The sequence below is a fragment of the Thermobia domestica genome, chromosome 6, assembly GCF_964235325.1.
Source record: "Thermobia domestica chromosome 6, izTheDome1.hap1.1, whole genome shotgun sequence".
Taxonomy (NCBI): Eukaryota; Metazoa; Arthropoda; class Insecta; order Zygentoma; family Lepismatidae; genus Thermobia; species Thermobia domestica.
The window spans coordinates 135,703,756-135,721,183 of NC_137459.1; the positions used below are offsets into that span (position 1 = coordinate 135,703,756).

Sequence of the window (17,428 nt, forward strand, 5' to 3'; positions counted from 1 at the left end):
AGAAAGTAAACCACCAATGATTGGGAACTCGTAATATGGTCGGTTGAGTGCTCTTTTGCCTTATTTTTAACAGATCCTATTCATATATTGCAGGCGCTCAAAGAAGCTTAATACTACGACTGTTATACATATCAGCGTCTCTCTAATGCTGTTTACTGCAATTTCTTGGCATTCTATAGATCTTGTGATTAAGGTCATAAGACACATTACTGACAGTGATTATGTAGAATCTTGATGACCACGTACATCCCGTGGTCCAAATACTTTTTTTTTTTCTTTCTTTCTTTCTTTCTTTCTTCAAGACACAATTTTCGAAGATGAAAATGCACAAGTTCACACTTCTAGAGTTGTTGAGGCATGGTTTCATAAACATCGGGATGAACTACGCCCCATAGCAGAACATGCCGCGACCTGCAATGTGATCGCAGAAAATTTGCTGTACCTGTGCAGAAAAATTGGCAGAGGAAAAAATAAAAACATGCTGTTTATTACTTCACGTAAAGTCTATCACAAGTGTTTCTTCTGCAGAAAATTTTTGACTTACGAATTCTCATCGCAGAAAGAGAAAGAAAGTTCTGCCATCGGGGAACTGCGTCATCATCTCTCCTGCTCTCTCCCCCAATTCCCAGACCTCAACACTAGTAATACCTGTAGTCAGTTCTGGAGCTCATATTTCGGAGCAGATATTCTCCCCCATCCTCACTGATTGGATTGAGTGCTGCTGTATGAAGAATGGTACATTAGCTTCTGGAAACCATTCATGACTTACATGGCTCCCTTTCACGTCGAATCAGAACTGTTCTGAGGCCAGTGATGATTGTACGTCATATTAATAAGGTAAACTTAATTTGTTTAGGTGTTTCTATTATTCTGATAACCATATGTATAGACCTGACTTTGGTGATGAACAGGTATTATGTTTAGTATGTCTCATAAAAATAAAGTGAACTTGGAAAATTTTACTGGTTTTCAAATTGTGAATGCTAATTTAATGAGGAGGTTTAAAGCTTTAAATATAAAACCAACTTACTAGTTTACCTTTGTTCACAGTGTTAATTCCCTTGTATTAAAGTTGATTTGTCTGTTTTCAGGATTGAACAAAAGAAGCCGCCAGTTGCTCAAGAAATGTAGAAAGTTACGGGTGAAAGTGGAAAAACTGACAGCAGAAGAAATAAAGAAACATAAAAGTTCCAGTACGGATTCCACTGATGCAGAAATTGAAATAATACGAGAAGTTCGTTCTGCCTGCCATAGTAATAGTGAATTTTCTCCTAGTGTAACATTGCGGGAAGAGCAAACTGGAAGTGTAGTTTCGAAGTCTTCATTTTCTGTGCCAAAAGAGATAGATTTGCAGAGGTGTTACGTGAAACTTGATCATATGAATATTGAAGGACAGTGTGTGATATCTTCTCAGCAGTCTCCGCCGGTGGTGGATCTGTGTTCCTCTGATGATGATGATGAAATAACATTTAAAGAACAACCTTGCGATGCTAGTGTATACAGTCAAAGTTTGATTGAATCTGAATGGAAACAGTTGTGTATGGAAACTGATGAAATTCCAAAGTACTCTCCTTTGAAGACTCGCTTTGTTCTAACGAACGGAGGTAATAATCACAACCAGTATCCCGACAGTAATTTTACAGTTAAATACCCGAAGAGCGAAGATACTTCTCATGTGAAGCCAAAAAACTTGCATAGCCATTGGCCGCATATGCTGAATGATCCTCATGAACAAATACTAGTAGAGAGGAGTGAGGATATTGCGGTCAATGGCGAGCTGTTAACTCTTTCACGTTCAAACATGCCTGCTCAGCGTAGTATACAATGCGATGTTTTGTCTAGCGCACAATGTAGTAGAAAACGTTTTGAAATCAGTAATGTAAAAGTAATGCGTCATAGCAGTCAGAAAGTAGGGGAGCATACACAGGGTAGAAATTGCGCTAAACACGATATGAGGCAACCGTTGTCAACCTACTATAGTAGTAGTTATAGTAAACACCCGTCATCTGTAATCTGTGACACTTTCTTGAAAGACAAGAGCAGAGCTCTAACTACAAACTCTTCAGTGAAATGGAAGAACGATTTCAAGGTCAAAAAGTTGATTTATCCTTACAGTAGTTATAATTCACCTGTTATGCCGGAAACACCAAAGGTCTATACAGCTACTGCTAAATATTTTGATTTAATACCAAGTGCCTCCGTTAGTGAGTCCCGTGTAACTACAGTTCTCCATGAAGAGAAAGATCTACTTGACAAGAAAAGTGAAATTTTGGAAAGCGGTAAAGATAAGAAACTAACAACGGCAAAAGGTAAACTCTTGTTCTCTACTTGTGATTGGAAAGCAAGTGTTGGTCAGCCAGTCACAGGTAGTTTAGAAGTCTGGCAGGATTTGAAAAGGCAACGGGAAGAGAGTTACAGTTGGAAAACGAAACAGTTTAAACCTTGGGATGTTCAGAACACTAAACTTTTTCGTGCTGATAGTCTTCATAACCGCTTGCGATCATTAGAACAAGCTACTGGTTCGAAATCAAGAGATGATAAAAGTCCTAGGAGTCAGGAGATATGTGATATTCTAGAAGAAATGAAGAAAGAGTTTTCGTTTTTATATTCAAAAGACATGGACACTCATGGCGTGCAGAAACAAGAAATGATAGTAGATGAAAAGTTAAAACTGTACAACAATGCAGCACATTTCAGTGATATGTATATACTTGAACAGAATTTAGGAGTTGGTAATGAATTGAGGCGCACATATAATGCTTCATATACCGTAAATGAAATATCCAATTTTAGATCAGTTTATAATTATAATGTGAAATGTTTAGATGATACTATGAAAGCTAACGTGTTACCGGCTTGTTCAACAGTAACCGATGTATCTCCAAAACCTTTCCCTGAAAATGTAGAGCATTGTTTCGACAGATTTGACTTTAAGTTAAACAAAATTGTGTATAAAAATAATGGGGAGCAGATGCCATCGAGCAACAATGCTCTATTGTTCAAAAATAAGGAAAACTCGTTCTCGCAGACGTATCGTAGAAGGCTATTATCAGGTTATCAGTGTAGAAATTTCAGCAAATTTAAGTTATCTCCAGGTTTCAAACACCCTTCGTATTTAGATTATGCGAAGGAAACTATTCAAGAAGTACAAAGTAGTGCTAAAGCTCTTCCGTCACCGTTGAGAGTGGAAGATGACCACATGCAGCGATCCGATTCCAATGTTCGCGTTTCGAAACCTTGTAGTAGAGGGACCATCACGAAACCTCGAGGAGAGAAATTACCTAATGACTTACGTTTAATGTTACGAGATGAATGTAAAGAGCTACGAGCGAAAGGGTTAGAGCAAATACAAGATACGTCAATCAGAATTTTGAGAAACAGCAATTTTGTGAAACATCCTCAGAAGAAATCAAGAGAGAAAGTGACAGAAAATCTGAAGGAGAATTCTTTTCGTGAGAGGATTAGAAGTAGTTTATTGAAGACTTCGCCTCTAAAGCAGGAAGACATAAAGAGACCAACGATAGTGCCATCAGACAGTTCTCCAGATTCTCAGGACCCAGAAGAGAAGAAAACAGACGACCAATCAACCATTAAGAAAGCCCTTCCAAAGGAGATTAAGAACTTATTGTCGGATGAATGTAAAGAGTTACGCCGAATGGGTTTGCGACATTCGTATCGCACTCACAGAAAGTTTGTGAGGCATACCCATGGTAAAAGTTCTCTCTGTTACTCACGTCATGCTTTGTATGTTAATAACCTTAGACAAAGTAAGCGTTCCTATGTGAAAGTGGGAGGTCAGAAAGAGATGTCCGACAATGAAAAAGCGCACCGTAATTGGATTACAGATCATGGTACAATGTGCGTTTTAAGTTACGAAATCCCTTCATTCTAAGACAGTAATCTAGATTTATGAAGTTCTTTTATATATGTACATTTTCCCTCAGGGATGAAAACTGATGCTTTCTTGCTTCTTTTTTATGTTTTACATATTAGGGATGAAAACAAGGTAAAGGTTTGCTCCAGATAAGGAAATAAATACTACTCGGTTAAATTTTGTATTTAAGGTGTTATTCAGTCTGCGGTGCTGGAGTTTTGTTACTGTTAATTTTCCGAGAAATCGAACCAGTAATACTAAAATATATAAAAGTAATTGGTAGATTATAACCAAAGGTGTATTTCAAATGTAAAGAGAAGAAAAAGGACTGAAAGATGTCTTCCAGTTCTTGTAGCATCATGTAACGCATGGAGAGTTTTATTTCAAGTGCTGTTTTAGATCTGTTGAAGATGTTTTTAAAATGCATAATTTCGGGTTAATGTTGCTTGCTGTTTTCTTTATCCTAATATGTAATGGTTTTAGTCCTGTCATTATTTATTGTTTTTAGTAGAAAATTTGCGAATGTAGAAATTATGTGCATCATGGAAGTAATGGCGAGCTTGGTTATATTATTATTATTATTATTATTATTTGTTTAATGTTCATTTTAATTATTTATGTTATTTGAATAAATAACTACAAGTCTGTAAATAGAAGTACGCTTTGCACTGTTTTGGATCCATATAACAGAAAGAGAAGTTGAAAGATTTAAAAATAATAATTGTGTAAAGAATAATTATATGAGATTTATAGCTCAACACTTTTATTCATTATGCATGTCTGTACATCCTTTCAGAATTCAGCGAAGGTTTGTAATATGAGTAGTAATTTTTCTGTTCATGTTCCCAAAGACTATGTACAAATGTGGTATACGTAGTTTGATTTTATGTATATAGATATATATATATATCATTTAGACGAATTGTTTTATTCAACCAATCTTTGTTTTCTTGAATATTCTGAATATCCACTTCAGTTATTTTGTTTATAAGAAATATTAAAATTTCAAATGTATTTATATATACATATATAAATATACATATACATATGCCTTTCAAATACTTTCCTGTTTGGATAATTGTTGCAAATATTTTGTTTAATTTTACTGTGATTGTTGCGTCAGTAGTTTACTATCTTGTAAATCTCAGATTTCTTATATTTGTATGGTAATATGTAAAGAAATTATTTAATCGGATGCAAAGGAAGGTGCTGTATTTTCAAAATGAGGGAAAGACTGCTGATTTTGGTGCTTTCATGTCCACTGTTTCTCGGGTATTTCGTTGAATCCAGTAATCTTACAATTCTATAATTAATGTGTGATTTTCATAATTCTGAATAGAACAAAATAATGAGGATGACAGTTGGCATTTTAATTAATGTTCGTGAAAAGTACACACAATCATCTCAGCTTGTATGTTCCGATCCTTTATTTTCATTGGGCTCTTCCTTCAGTCTCATTTGGTAAGTATTAAAATGGTATCATTGTCACTAAGACCTGGAACCTCTTCCTGTTTTGTGGTCGAAGTGCTGTTCTTTGATAGTAGTACATCTCTCCACATAAAATTAGTTCAGAACGGCTTTAAAATTGCGAGCTGTGTGAGAATTTAAGACTCACGTAATTATTTTTCTTCAATAGCTACTTAGGTATGCTTTGAGTCAACTTCCAGGTCTCACAACATGGGATTATAGTTAGTTAATTTAAAGTCCAGTTTCCAAATAAATTGTGACCATAGGTAATTAGTACAGATTTTCATAAAACGTGTGTGGCCAAGTTGGCATTGGTTACTAAAGAAAGAAAGAGGAAAAAAAAAAACTCGTGTTCACTCTGTTTGAAAGGAGTTGATGCAGTATCAGTCGAATGATCATGTAGCAACAAACAACAGATGTTAATAAATTACTTTTCCATTTGTTAGTTATTTTGTATTTTCGTTAATCATTATGATGATATTTACGTATAATTTAATTGAATTGGCTATTCTTGGAAACTGATATAGGATATCAAATTCACCATAGCGTTCAAAAAGCTCCTGTTAACAACTTTCAGATCCAATCGATACAAGTTAGTAAGATTCCAAGGAAACTCACCAGTAGGATTCACAATAGTTGCAGGTTGAAGCTTCAGTATCAGCAAAAAGCTACATAGAGAAATCTGTCAGTTTTGTTCAGCAGTGACATTTTAAAAAGATAAAAAGAGAAGGGTTAACAGTTGTTTGTGTTTTTGCTTGAAGTTTGATATATAACAAAAATATGTTAGGAAATTGTCATACTAATGTATTATTGTGACTTAGAACCCAATTTTTATCATATTTTGACAGCGTACCATCACTTAAGATTTCGCCACATAAAAAGCAAGTCAAAACTTCCCAAGTCTCAGTGATCAAATTTTAACCACCTGTTACTGCGCAAGTAAAGATTGTTTTGTGAAAATTTCAGTTTTCTTCAAGTGTGTCCGTTTCGACATAACTTCAGGTTGAATATAGGCAGTTTTCGAAAAATCGCAATGTTTCACCCCCCTCCTCCCCACACACACGCGCACACACACACACACACAAAAGAAAGAATGGATTAGATTCTCAGCTGCCGGTTTTCTGTAGGAAGTAGTATACCAGGAAGCTTATATCTAGAAATAATATCTTATTTGTGTCTTAAAAAACTAACAACCACCTGATAATTTCAAAAATGATAATTTGCGTTTTTCAAACTTTATCTTTAAACGATTTTTAAAAGGTATTTGTATTGTAGTAGGCTTAAATATGCACTTGGCATAAAATGTTGTACATTTAAGTTTCATTCAAGTGTTTTTTTGTTTGAAATCAATGTCTTCGAAAATAACACAGGTACACCGTTTACCACAAATCTTTGTAAAGTGCAAAATAAGCTATACAAAATTGTCGATCAAAACCAACTTAAGCATCTAAAAATGAATGAATGTTTGTTCTCAACTCTATAAATATAGTACAACTTTGTGTACAAAAATAGCAACCTTTTTAATCTGAAATTAGTGATTTCAGATCTATTGGCCTTTAAATATTTTACTCCCAGTTCAACAGGAATGTGTGATGACGACAGGATCAGTCAACGAGCTTTCTTGCAGGTGCTTCATAACATTAATCTGAATGTGAATCATGTTTTCACTTGATTCCACAAATAAAAGGTGTGTTTGGTTTGGTCTTATGGAACCATTTAACATACCTTCACATTGATAATGTTACTATAATTATCAGCTTTTACCGGACACCACAAGTTTTATAGCCTCTATTCTCAGACCCTGTTTGGAGATCTTTAAAAGATGAAATGTCAGTTTTTATTAAAGCATGTAATTGTTTCATATATATGTATAATGAGTAACTATACTTACGTATTGCATAGCATTAAAACTCAATACTCAAAAGATAATTTTACTGTATCATTTTCTTATAAGAATAACGGATGGGACATGGTCTCAGCCTTTGTTCCCAGTTGATCACAAATCCTCGGATAAAACCTGAGTAGTGGTTCGGATCCTACTTTAAGCAGTAGATCCAATCTTATATTTCTTCAATGCTGGAGACTACTTTAAACTCCAATTAATGAACGCCAGCTACTACAGTCGAGCGTTCTAAGGTATTAGGCTGGAGTTCGCAAGACTGCCTGTCATGGATTTTACACATTGCCCTTTCACCATTCGTTTCTTATCGTCTCTGTACTGTAAAAGGCAGAATCGTGGAATGTAAATCTCCAAAACAGTCAATAAGAACGAACTGAAATGTTGGTGGAATCGGACGATAAGTAAGGTGTGCGTACAGTAAGTACCTCCTAAACTTGTGTGTTTACTATCTCCTTCGGAAAATATGAAAATATGAAAACATATATTTTGCCAAATTTTTCTAGTTTTAACATATCCTGACTGCCATACTCGTGTACCTGGAAAGTAAACAATATCCCTTGATCCTTGTGATGCTAGACTCTTGGAACACCATATAGAAATAATGATATAAATTGATATGTGATAAACACTTGTCTTATTAATTGGAACAAGTCATTGATTCATAATTTAATGGGTGGTTAAAAAAAAGAAAAAACTTCATTGAAAATGATACTGAAATATATTTTTTTCGAGCTTTGCAATTCAATTAAATTTAATCAATGCCCTTAATTTGTCCGAAGCATGAATAATTAAAATATATTGATAGCTCGTAGTAATTATGAAAATATTTCTGATTAAGAGAAGGGAACTGATATTTCCTGTTGGTGGCTTTCAATATTGAATGTGTATAAGTTTTAACTATTCTCTTGTTAGTATATTTGCAAGATTCTTTTCAAAAGATATGAGTATATCGTTTGGTTCTTACTTTCTGGTTTCATGATTTGAAAAAAAAAAATTCAAAGAACCGTATCTTCTCTGTGATCTCAGTGATCAAAAGATTTTAATTAAGATTTGGGTTTCGAATTAACTAAATTTTATACATGATAATTGAACATAGAGAGTTCTTGAATATTTTTGTACCCCATTGAATAACAGGTAAATCTTAAGTGTACTTGAAATTTTAATATATATATATCTGTGTTACTTCTATTATCATTGTGAAGTTCAATAAAACTTTAAGATATGATACCAATGAGACTCGTGTTATGAAAAAGAAAATCAAATTGAATAATAACAATGTAAATATAACATTTCCACTACGAAGAAGCTATGTAGAAATGAACATACTTTAGGTTGAGAATGAAAGCACCGTCAGCATTCTTATATATATTATTTCCTCCATTTTGTAAACTGAAAAAATATATAGTCTATTCCTTTCTAGTAAAATTGAATTTTCGGAGAAAATAAAATGTGTCACACAGATGGTTTTAAGATAAGCGGTAAAGTTAATTTACTTGACTTTTCTTAGCAAGTGACGAATTTATAACGTGAAAACACTTCAATGTAACTATTTTCCATTTCTTGAGAGTTTTGTTTTCTCTGATCTCTTGAATTACAAAAGAGAAAATGGCTGATGCAATTCATTTTGTTATAAATTGTACTTTTTTAGAATTTTAAGTTTGCAAGAAACATCTAAGATGAATATGCGTTTTCTCAGGGATCCGTGTTCATACCACATTGAAGTGAACAGATATATTTTACCGATATCCTGTACCATCCCATTATCCATCTTCTTTCACACACACACAAAACATTTATAGCTTGAAAATGGGAATAACGATCTTTAGAAATTTTAACAGTTGTAGGTATTACTAGGGAAATTCATGTATCATTATAAAATATAGTTTTACAGCGTCACGTTATGTATTGCATATAGTACATATCAGTTATTTTGTATCAAACATGATATAATTGGATATTAGACGAAAAATAAAATTGGTTGTTTTGGGAATTTTTTATTTAATATTGCTATTTCATTTAAAAAGTATCACAAGTTGGTCGCATATAATAAGGAGAGCTGTAGTAGTACATACATAGTGCGTTTTTGTGTCGTGTTCTCAAGGACTTTGACACTTGAAAAAAAAAAAAAAATTCAGTGATTGTGATATTAAATTAATTTAGCATATAATGTAATTAAAATGTCTCCTTCTTTTGCAGGATGTGAACGCAAGTGTACTGGCACCTTTAGTTCTAGAAAAAGCTATAAAATATATTGTAGAGGAAGACTGCGTAACAGTCGTGCTTTCTAATAGGCTGTGTTTAAGTATCGTATTGAAATTAAACCAAGTTGATTTTCTAGTAATCATAATTATTACAGAATTATACACTTATGTTTTATTACCGCCGTTATCTTCGTGTTTGAGTTTTCCTCTTCATTTATTTCCCTCAGCATAACTAATGCAGTATTGGAAAATAAAGTACTAAGCTTGAGTAATGCCAACCAGATAAAATACAATTAAGCTGATTTTTATATTTATAGATAGATAAAATCAGCTGACTTTATTTTCGAAATTATATATTGGTGATGAAACTTTACCAATCGATTATATCTTGCATAGTCAGGTGATTAGTCATTTTATTGTTTAAAACCACTTCAGAAAGTTCCTTCTGTTGTATATATTCATGAAAACAATTATTACTAAAAAAGAAATAAAATGGACACGCATCATTTTTGTAAAATTTGCCTCAATTCCCATTTCCCTACAATAGTGTGTGTGTGTGTGTGTGTTAGATATTATAATTAAGTGTTTTAAGATGATAAGAAAAGTAAATTCTGTTACAATTATTTAAACCTGAGTTACGAGGAAAGACAAGTTGATTCTTGCCATTTTATTCAGTCTAAACTAGCGAATAATCTCCAGTCAGTACTTTGTTATAATCCGAAAGTTTTGTCATTTATTTTACCAATTTTGTGAGTGAAATAGTCTTTCAGATTCCAAGTAGCATGACATTATTAAGAAACTAATCTTATTTGTGAAGTAGTTAAGCTTCCACATAATATACGCTTTCAAATAGTTTTAGTATGCGCTCTCTAAAATAATAGCGAACGACATTGGAACTCGTGATACGTTTTCCTTTTCAATCATTCCCTTGTCTTACGTAAAAGTAGATGTTGGTAATATTTACTGATACTACATAAAAAAGTATATATATTGAGATTTCTTGAAAGGAAATGGTTGAGGCTGTGATAGGGTTTATAGAAATATTGCACAAACCTAAATGAGGTATGTGTGCGTGAAGGTAATACTACTGTACTCCTTTATTCTTGAGTTCTGTTGTGGGGGGGGGGGGAGAAATGGTGACGATGGACCTTATGAAAATGTATTTATATTTTTTGTGAAGGAAACTAAAAAATATAGAACAACTATCTTCCAAAAACTATAAGCATGAAGAATGTTACATAGTGTAAATCTGTATGTACTATTTTGTACATGTGTACAGGAGAGTAATTTGTATGTTGATATGAGAGTCTCTGAATTAATTTTTCTAGGCAGAAATTGAACATCGGAAAAATAGTACGCATATCGGGTTTCGTTTCACGATTTTAAAGTTTGAATTGATCAACTTGATTTTTATATATATATATAGATAGATAAAATCAGCTGACTTTATTTTAGAAATTATATATTGGTGATGAAACCTTACCAATCGATTAGATCGTGTATAATCGGGTGGTTAGTCATTTTATTGTTTAAAAACACTTGAGAGAGTTCCTTCTGTTGCATATATTCATGATGTAGTAAAATGAGAACATCATTCAATTGTACATTTTGAAATGTTTTCGTAAGAAGATTTCATATAAGAATAAGACGAAACCCTAAATGTTATAACATCAGAATAATTATTCTCTAGTAATGAAGAGCGATGCCTTGTTCCCTGTTTGGACCTTTTCTCAGGTTCATGAAAATGAGACTAAATAGATAAACTATAGTAGCTTTAATAAGTTTTACTTCTCTTTCTCCATATCCCTTTTTCGTACAGAGTACTGGACGAATTTGCAAACGTCGCCTTTGGTGTTAAGTTTAACGCGATTATTCGTTAAACTCTGAGCTGCTCTTTGAAAGCTACTAATTCTTCTAGCCATTTGCGTCTTTTTATTGCTGCAGTGTTTGTCTTCCGTATGCAATATGCAGCATAAGTAGACGTTTTTGTACTCTTGGTATAAATATAGAACAAGTGATTTCTGTGAGAGGAAAGTGTTAATTAGCGTATTAGGGTTTCAGTTAAGAAACTGTCAAAACTGATTGTTAGATGCTTTTTACTGTATTGCATTCTACTGTGCTTTGTAGTGCTTCCAGACTGCTTCCGTAAGCTATCGCTTGATTCCAATTAATTCATTTCGACAAATTTTCTAATTGGCATTAGAAGCAATTTTTCAGAGGCTTTTGTATTCCATATTGTTTTGCTTCTTTCAAACGTGAAACTCGCAGTAGCTTTAGTATTAGGTTTTATATAACCGATTTACTTTTACGTGCTTGATATCACTCTTATTCGTAAGAGATGTTATACTGTCCAGATGATCTAAAAAATTCCTATGTTTGCTACCCATTTTTAGGTTTTTTATTCGCTTCTAAACAGCCACGAAGGTGTTATGGTTAGATAAAAATGTATATTTTTATTGTCTTGTCTTGCATTGTGACTAACCTTAAAATGATGGACGAAATCCTAGATAGATTTCGTCGTACCTAAACTGGTAGATTTCGTCGTTATAATTTTTGAAAGAATCTTTTTCCCAAATATAATTATGGAAGTCTTAGTTGTAAAACGAGTTATACATTTCAAAACAATAAATGATTTCTCGGTGTATATATAGCTGAACAAAATATTTGCAGATTATGCATATTGGAATCACTGAGTGTAGAAACAACTATCGCGTCATAAACTGACGTATGTATAATGTGTCTGAACTCACCGGTTAAGGTATGCTGCGGATAGAAACTAGAGTTCAATGCTCTGTAAGTACGTGGTCAATAGTGTGACAACAGTTTATTGCTTTTTTTAACATAAATTTTAACTGGTGTACATTTTACTTACTTTTGTACAGGAATACTCGTGAAGTGTAGGTATTTTGAATTCCTTTCAAATATTTCATTTAAAAGAACGTAAATTCGTAAATCTAAGAGTGCAGTTTTAAACCTAATTTTAAATCTAATGGTATCATACATTTTAGTATATTTTCATTTTCAAATTTCAATCATCCAATTTTATTTCGTTCCCAGTCGATGCTGATTTATAAATCAGAAATAATGTGAAAGTTTTTTCTTCTACTTCAAATTCATATGAACAGGAGTTAATCTCTGAAATTATGGTGTTGGGTTTTGACTCATTTTGGTTTCTAACAATATTTTCCGCTGTAGTATTCATTGTACATATTTTTTGTCCCAGCAGTAATCTTGCCCATTTCAAACCGTACTCCTATGCATCTGTTTAGGTGCCATACGATCATCTTTTTTCTTTGTGTTTATTCTTTCATTGAGTTCTTCAGAAATTTTCGGTAATGTTACTTTGTTGCACATCAGAAGTTGATTTTCGTTCTCTCATGAGCTTTCCTTTTCTTTCTTTCTTTTTTTCTTTTGTTTTTCTGTTCTTTTGATCATGACAGATTAAGTGATTTTTCTGATTATTTTTGTCTTTTTTCCCTTGTGAATTCGTTGAGGTATAAATTGACTTCTGTTCTGAGCAATTTTTGTCTATAATTTTCGCGTGCTACATTATTCTATCAGAAGACAAAGATATTTTTTTCCTTTTTAGTGTTTGATGTGGTTATTGAAACACTTTTTTTTCTTTAGTGTTTGATGCGGTTATTGAAACTAACTTGTGATAGACGATGAAGAAATATCTGTAACTTGTTTAAATAAATTAATATTGGGTTACTTTAGAGAAGTTACGTGAAAATGTGCAGTAAAGAATTAGAAAAGGCAATATACATCCAGTAGTGAAACAGCGCTGGGAAGTTCATAATGAGTGAAAGAATGTGAACATTCAATAAATAATTTTCTAGTAATGTGATTTGAGTCTTGGTTGTTTAATAATAAATGTAATTGATTATAAATAATAATAATAATATAGATAAATGTGAGGTTGAACGTAAGATAAAGAGGCTTTGGAGTATTTTGCCTGTTTTGTATTTAACTGTTGTAGATTTGTTTTCGGCCAATGACATTTTAGTATCAGGTTGTTATTTATTTTTTTTTTAAATATTTTATATAGACGACATGTTTTGTTTTCATTTCTTAATGAGTACCTGAAATAGTGGTGGTCATTGGTTGATTGAAGTTGCCAGTAAAATTTCAGAGTACTGTAGAATAAAGTAAAATCTTTTAACAAGTCAGGTGAAACGAACTACATTATTAGTTTCTTTTAAACTCAGGATTTAGATTTCTCGTAATCAGTTCCGAACAGTGATAATTTTCATATTACGGTATTCACTTAAATCGACTGTACTTCTATAGAGACTTGCGTTCGGAATACACACCCATACAACAATTTACGAAATTCAATACATGCGTGGTATCTGATAAGTACAACATTTAGCCATTTCATAGCGAGAAAATTGAAATCATCATTCCATCAGATTCAGAACACATTTTTATGTGCTACCAGTTGCAAATAAATCGACATGTAAAACCACAGGACAAACATATGTGCTTATAATTTGTAAATGCTTGTATGGCAATATAGTCTTATTATTATACAATTTTTAATGCATTCTCAACATGTCATATCATAAAGCGTACTTGACATCATAGATTCATTTATTTTTCACATTGCTAAATGCCTTGGTGTATGTAGGTGTGCCGGCATTGTCATCAACATAATCCATAACTCTTGTACATTCATGTGTAATATAGCATTAAGAAAAAAAGTTGACTTGGTGGTTCGATACTTTTACTGATGGTATTGAACTTTGTAAATAAAACGTACTTGTATATTGCAAATAAATAAATATTTTCATTAATGTATACGAAATTTTTTCCTGTCTCTCATGAAATTACTTTCTACATAAGGAGACTGTTCGTCACGTTTTGCTATTGATGCAGTAGTTGTAATTGTTGTTTATTCTTTGTGTTCCATGTCCTTGTGTAATAGCGAGTTCTTGAAGGAGGGAACAAACTGTTGAAGTAGGTTTGTAACGAGGATGTGTATTTGCAGCAGGATTTGAACTAACTTACATGCATACCATGTAATTTACTAATGCTATTCCAATTTGTCTACATACATACCATCTTAGTCTTTATACCCACTCACTGGAGTAAAATATCTTAAAATACCATCTTACATATAGTCTTTGTGTAAAATTTCAACTCCCAAGGTCGAACTCTTAAAGAAATGACATGGAAAACTAGAAAAAAATTAACCTCAGTTTTCTCTTACGTGTTCAATTTTATAAAATATCGTCTTATGCATTGCCTATTGTCTAAGAAGGACATTGGTCAAGGTTCAGGTTTGTACGTCCAAAAGTTTCAGAGCTCTGATGAAAGGAGAGAAATGTTCAAATTATTTCCCTTCCTTAGAAGTCTCATGTGCATATGGCACAAAACCAATCCCATCCACAGCCTGGAATTCAAGATTATATATACACAATTTCAAAATTCCATGTGCAAAAATTTTGAAGATCTGGTGAAGAATGAGAAACGTTTAAGCCCTTTTCTTCTAATTTTAAGTGTCATATTTCGGAAAATCACGTCTTATACATATCCTAAGGCAAGAATATTTATACAAAATTTCAAGTTGTTGTTGCCAACTAGCTTTGTGACAACCATTTGACACTAGGGGCGGTGCATCATAGTGAACATACTGATGGTGAATCTGGGTTTGTGTATTGTGGCAACCTCTGTATATGACTATTTTTAAACTTTTTAACCGATATTGAGATTATTTGAAACAGGTAAGAGGGAGAGTATATTTATTAAGTGTATTGATAATTGTAGTTTGTTTGTTTATGTAGTCATGTAAGAAATATTTGGTAGATACATTCCATTTGCTGTAAATACTCATTTACAGGTGTCCACTAATAGAAAAAACAGGAAAATAACTTTTTTTCTTTTTTTTTTTTTTTTACATAGTCTGGTAATGTTAGATTAAACTTGTATAGCAAAATACCGATAATTTACCATAGCCTAAATTTACTCCAAAGTATCACGGGTAACGTGATAATTAATCACGGATACAGACGGAGAAAGTGATCATTAATCTTGTTAAAAGATAGCTAACAATATTTTATCCATATCCATTGATTACATCAATATCACAGTGGAAACCTATACACAAAGAGATCATTTATGAGTAGACATAATAATTTCACAGTAATTGCTCTAGGTTATCTCATTTTATTATGATAGCTATAATACAATGTGGATGAATCCCTCACAGGGTTATTCTAATCCAAATACATTTGTTAATAAGTATATGGGTCATCCACAGTGAGTAAAATACTCGTGAGTTAGAGTACTCAAATACATTGTGAGATCCACATGAACAATAATTGACACATTGAAATACCTATAAGCATAATTGAAAGAACAATTGAAGAGGTAATTGATCCGGGTTTATCATAACATACGGTTATGAGGATTCAATATGTGCTGTCCATAATCATATGTAAGAGTGTGATAGAAAACCATGTAATATGCAACTTATATTTTTAGATCCATTGATATTAACCAGAAACGACGACAATATGTTCGTGTTTGCAATTGTACACTCCGCATCAAAAAAAAAAAAAAAAAAAAAATTGCGACAGCTAACGCCGTGCAGTTAGGCCACACAATATACACCTTATCCCATAATCGTGTCAGGTAAAGAGACCCCTCTCTCTTCTCCTTTCCCTCTCCTATATTAAAATCAGCTAATAACATGAGCGCAATTCTTATTTCAAACTACACAGGTATAAGTTTCGATAAAATGAAATAAAACCGAGACGAAACAAGGTTCTTAGGTTGATGTAGAGAGAAACTAAACACATACAATGAAAAATTGAAACCAATGGATGTCTATTACACAGAGATTCATAAATGAGGCAGAGAGAGACAAGAGCAGAGAAAAAGAAAAAGAAAAGGGAGAATAGATAAAACTGTGGAATTCAAACGTAGTAAGAAAAGAACCTAACATTATAAAGTTCCGTTTCCAGAAATCCAACAGCAATATAGAAATATCGTTTGTTTTTACATATTTTTTCAGAACTACTCGAACATATAGAGGATGTTTTAAACATTCATTATGTCACTTTCATAATGGATAGCATACTCAATTTCAAGTAGAAATGTAGATCTCCGAGACACATCTGGAATAATGTCAAAAGTTTAACACACACGCTTTGTTTCCGCGAAGTTCCATGGCAAATTCGGTAGTGTTCATTGGACGTACAGTTCCAAAATACATTCTAATATACCCAGTAGATAGCGTTGGTCATACCCTACATTTCAGACTACTAATACAAACTGAACAAAACAGAAAAAAAACGAAACAAAAAGAAAAGAGAAAGAAAGACAGAAAAAGCTGAAGAGTTGTATTTTACTGCGAAATTTCTATCAGAAATACCCTATATTAAAAGTTCAAACTGTATCGTAACGAAAAGTTACAAACGTTGTAAAGGAAAAGTTTATATTCCTCACAGATGTAGCATGTTTCAAATTTCAGCGTGAGAAAAAAAAACATTGATTTTAGAATGAGAACAAATTTTGTGTCGAATTAGTATAAATAAAATTTTGTTTTCAAATAACCAAAGAAATACCATTTTCTAGTCTTTTCCGAAGATTTATCTATTCCGAACATTCAGCATTTATTTAATTTCTTCCGAATATAACGTAATTTACACAGATAGAATGGACACGCTAAGAGCTCAAACGGATCATCGTGTCAGTCGGATGATATTGGTTAGGTTATAGACCACCACTGGGTCTAGGATTCAAATCCGTACTAACCCGGTAATTCGATTGAGGCTCGGTAACCCAGAGGTTAAAAACAGATTTTACTTATTCCTTTGCGTTTAAACAGTATTTCTGTCAGAGATGACCAGGACTGGAGATGTTATCCCCAGAGCACGAAAAACACGACGCCAAAGTCAGCAGTTAATTAGATTCTCCAGACCAGGTATATCGGGCTCTTGCTCCGTTTTAACTTTGGAACATGAAGTGCGTGTGTGTGAG

General features: G+C 32.9%; 1 protein-coding gene across 1 annotated transcript in view; it reads left to right on the top strand.

The window, feature by feature from the left end:
• Window positions 1–14,249, top strand: part of LOC145688235 (uncharacterized) — a 257,031-nt gene extending 242,782 nt beyond the window's left edge. Inside the window, exon 9 of the mRNA XM_081762150.1 lies at window positions 1,092–14,249. Coding sequence (XP_081618276.1) covers window positions 1,092–3,892 — 2,801 coding nt within the window. The 3' untranslated portion in view covers window positions 3,893–14,249. The remainder of the gene's footprint in view (window positions 1–1,091) is intronic.
• The last annotated feature ends 3,179 nt before the right edge of the window (window positions 14,250–17,428 follow it).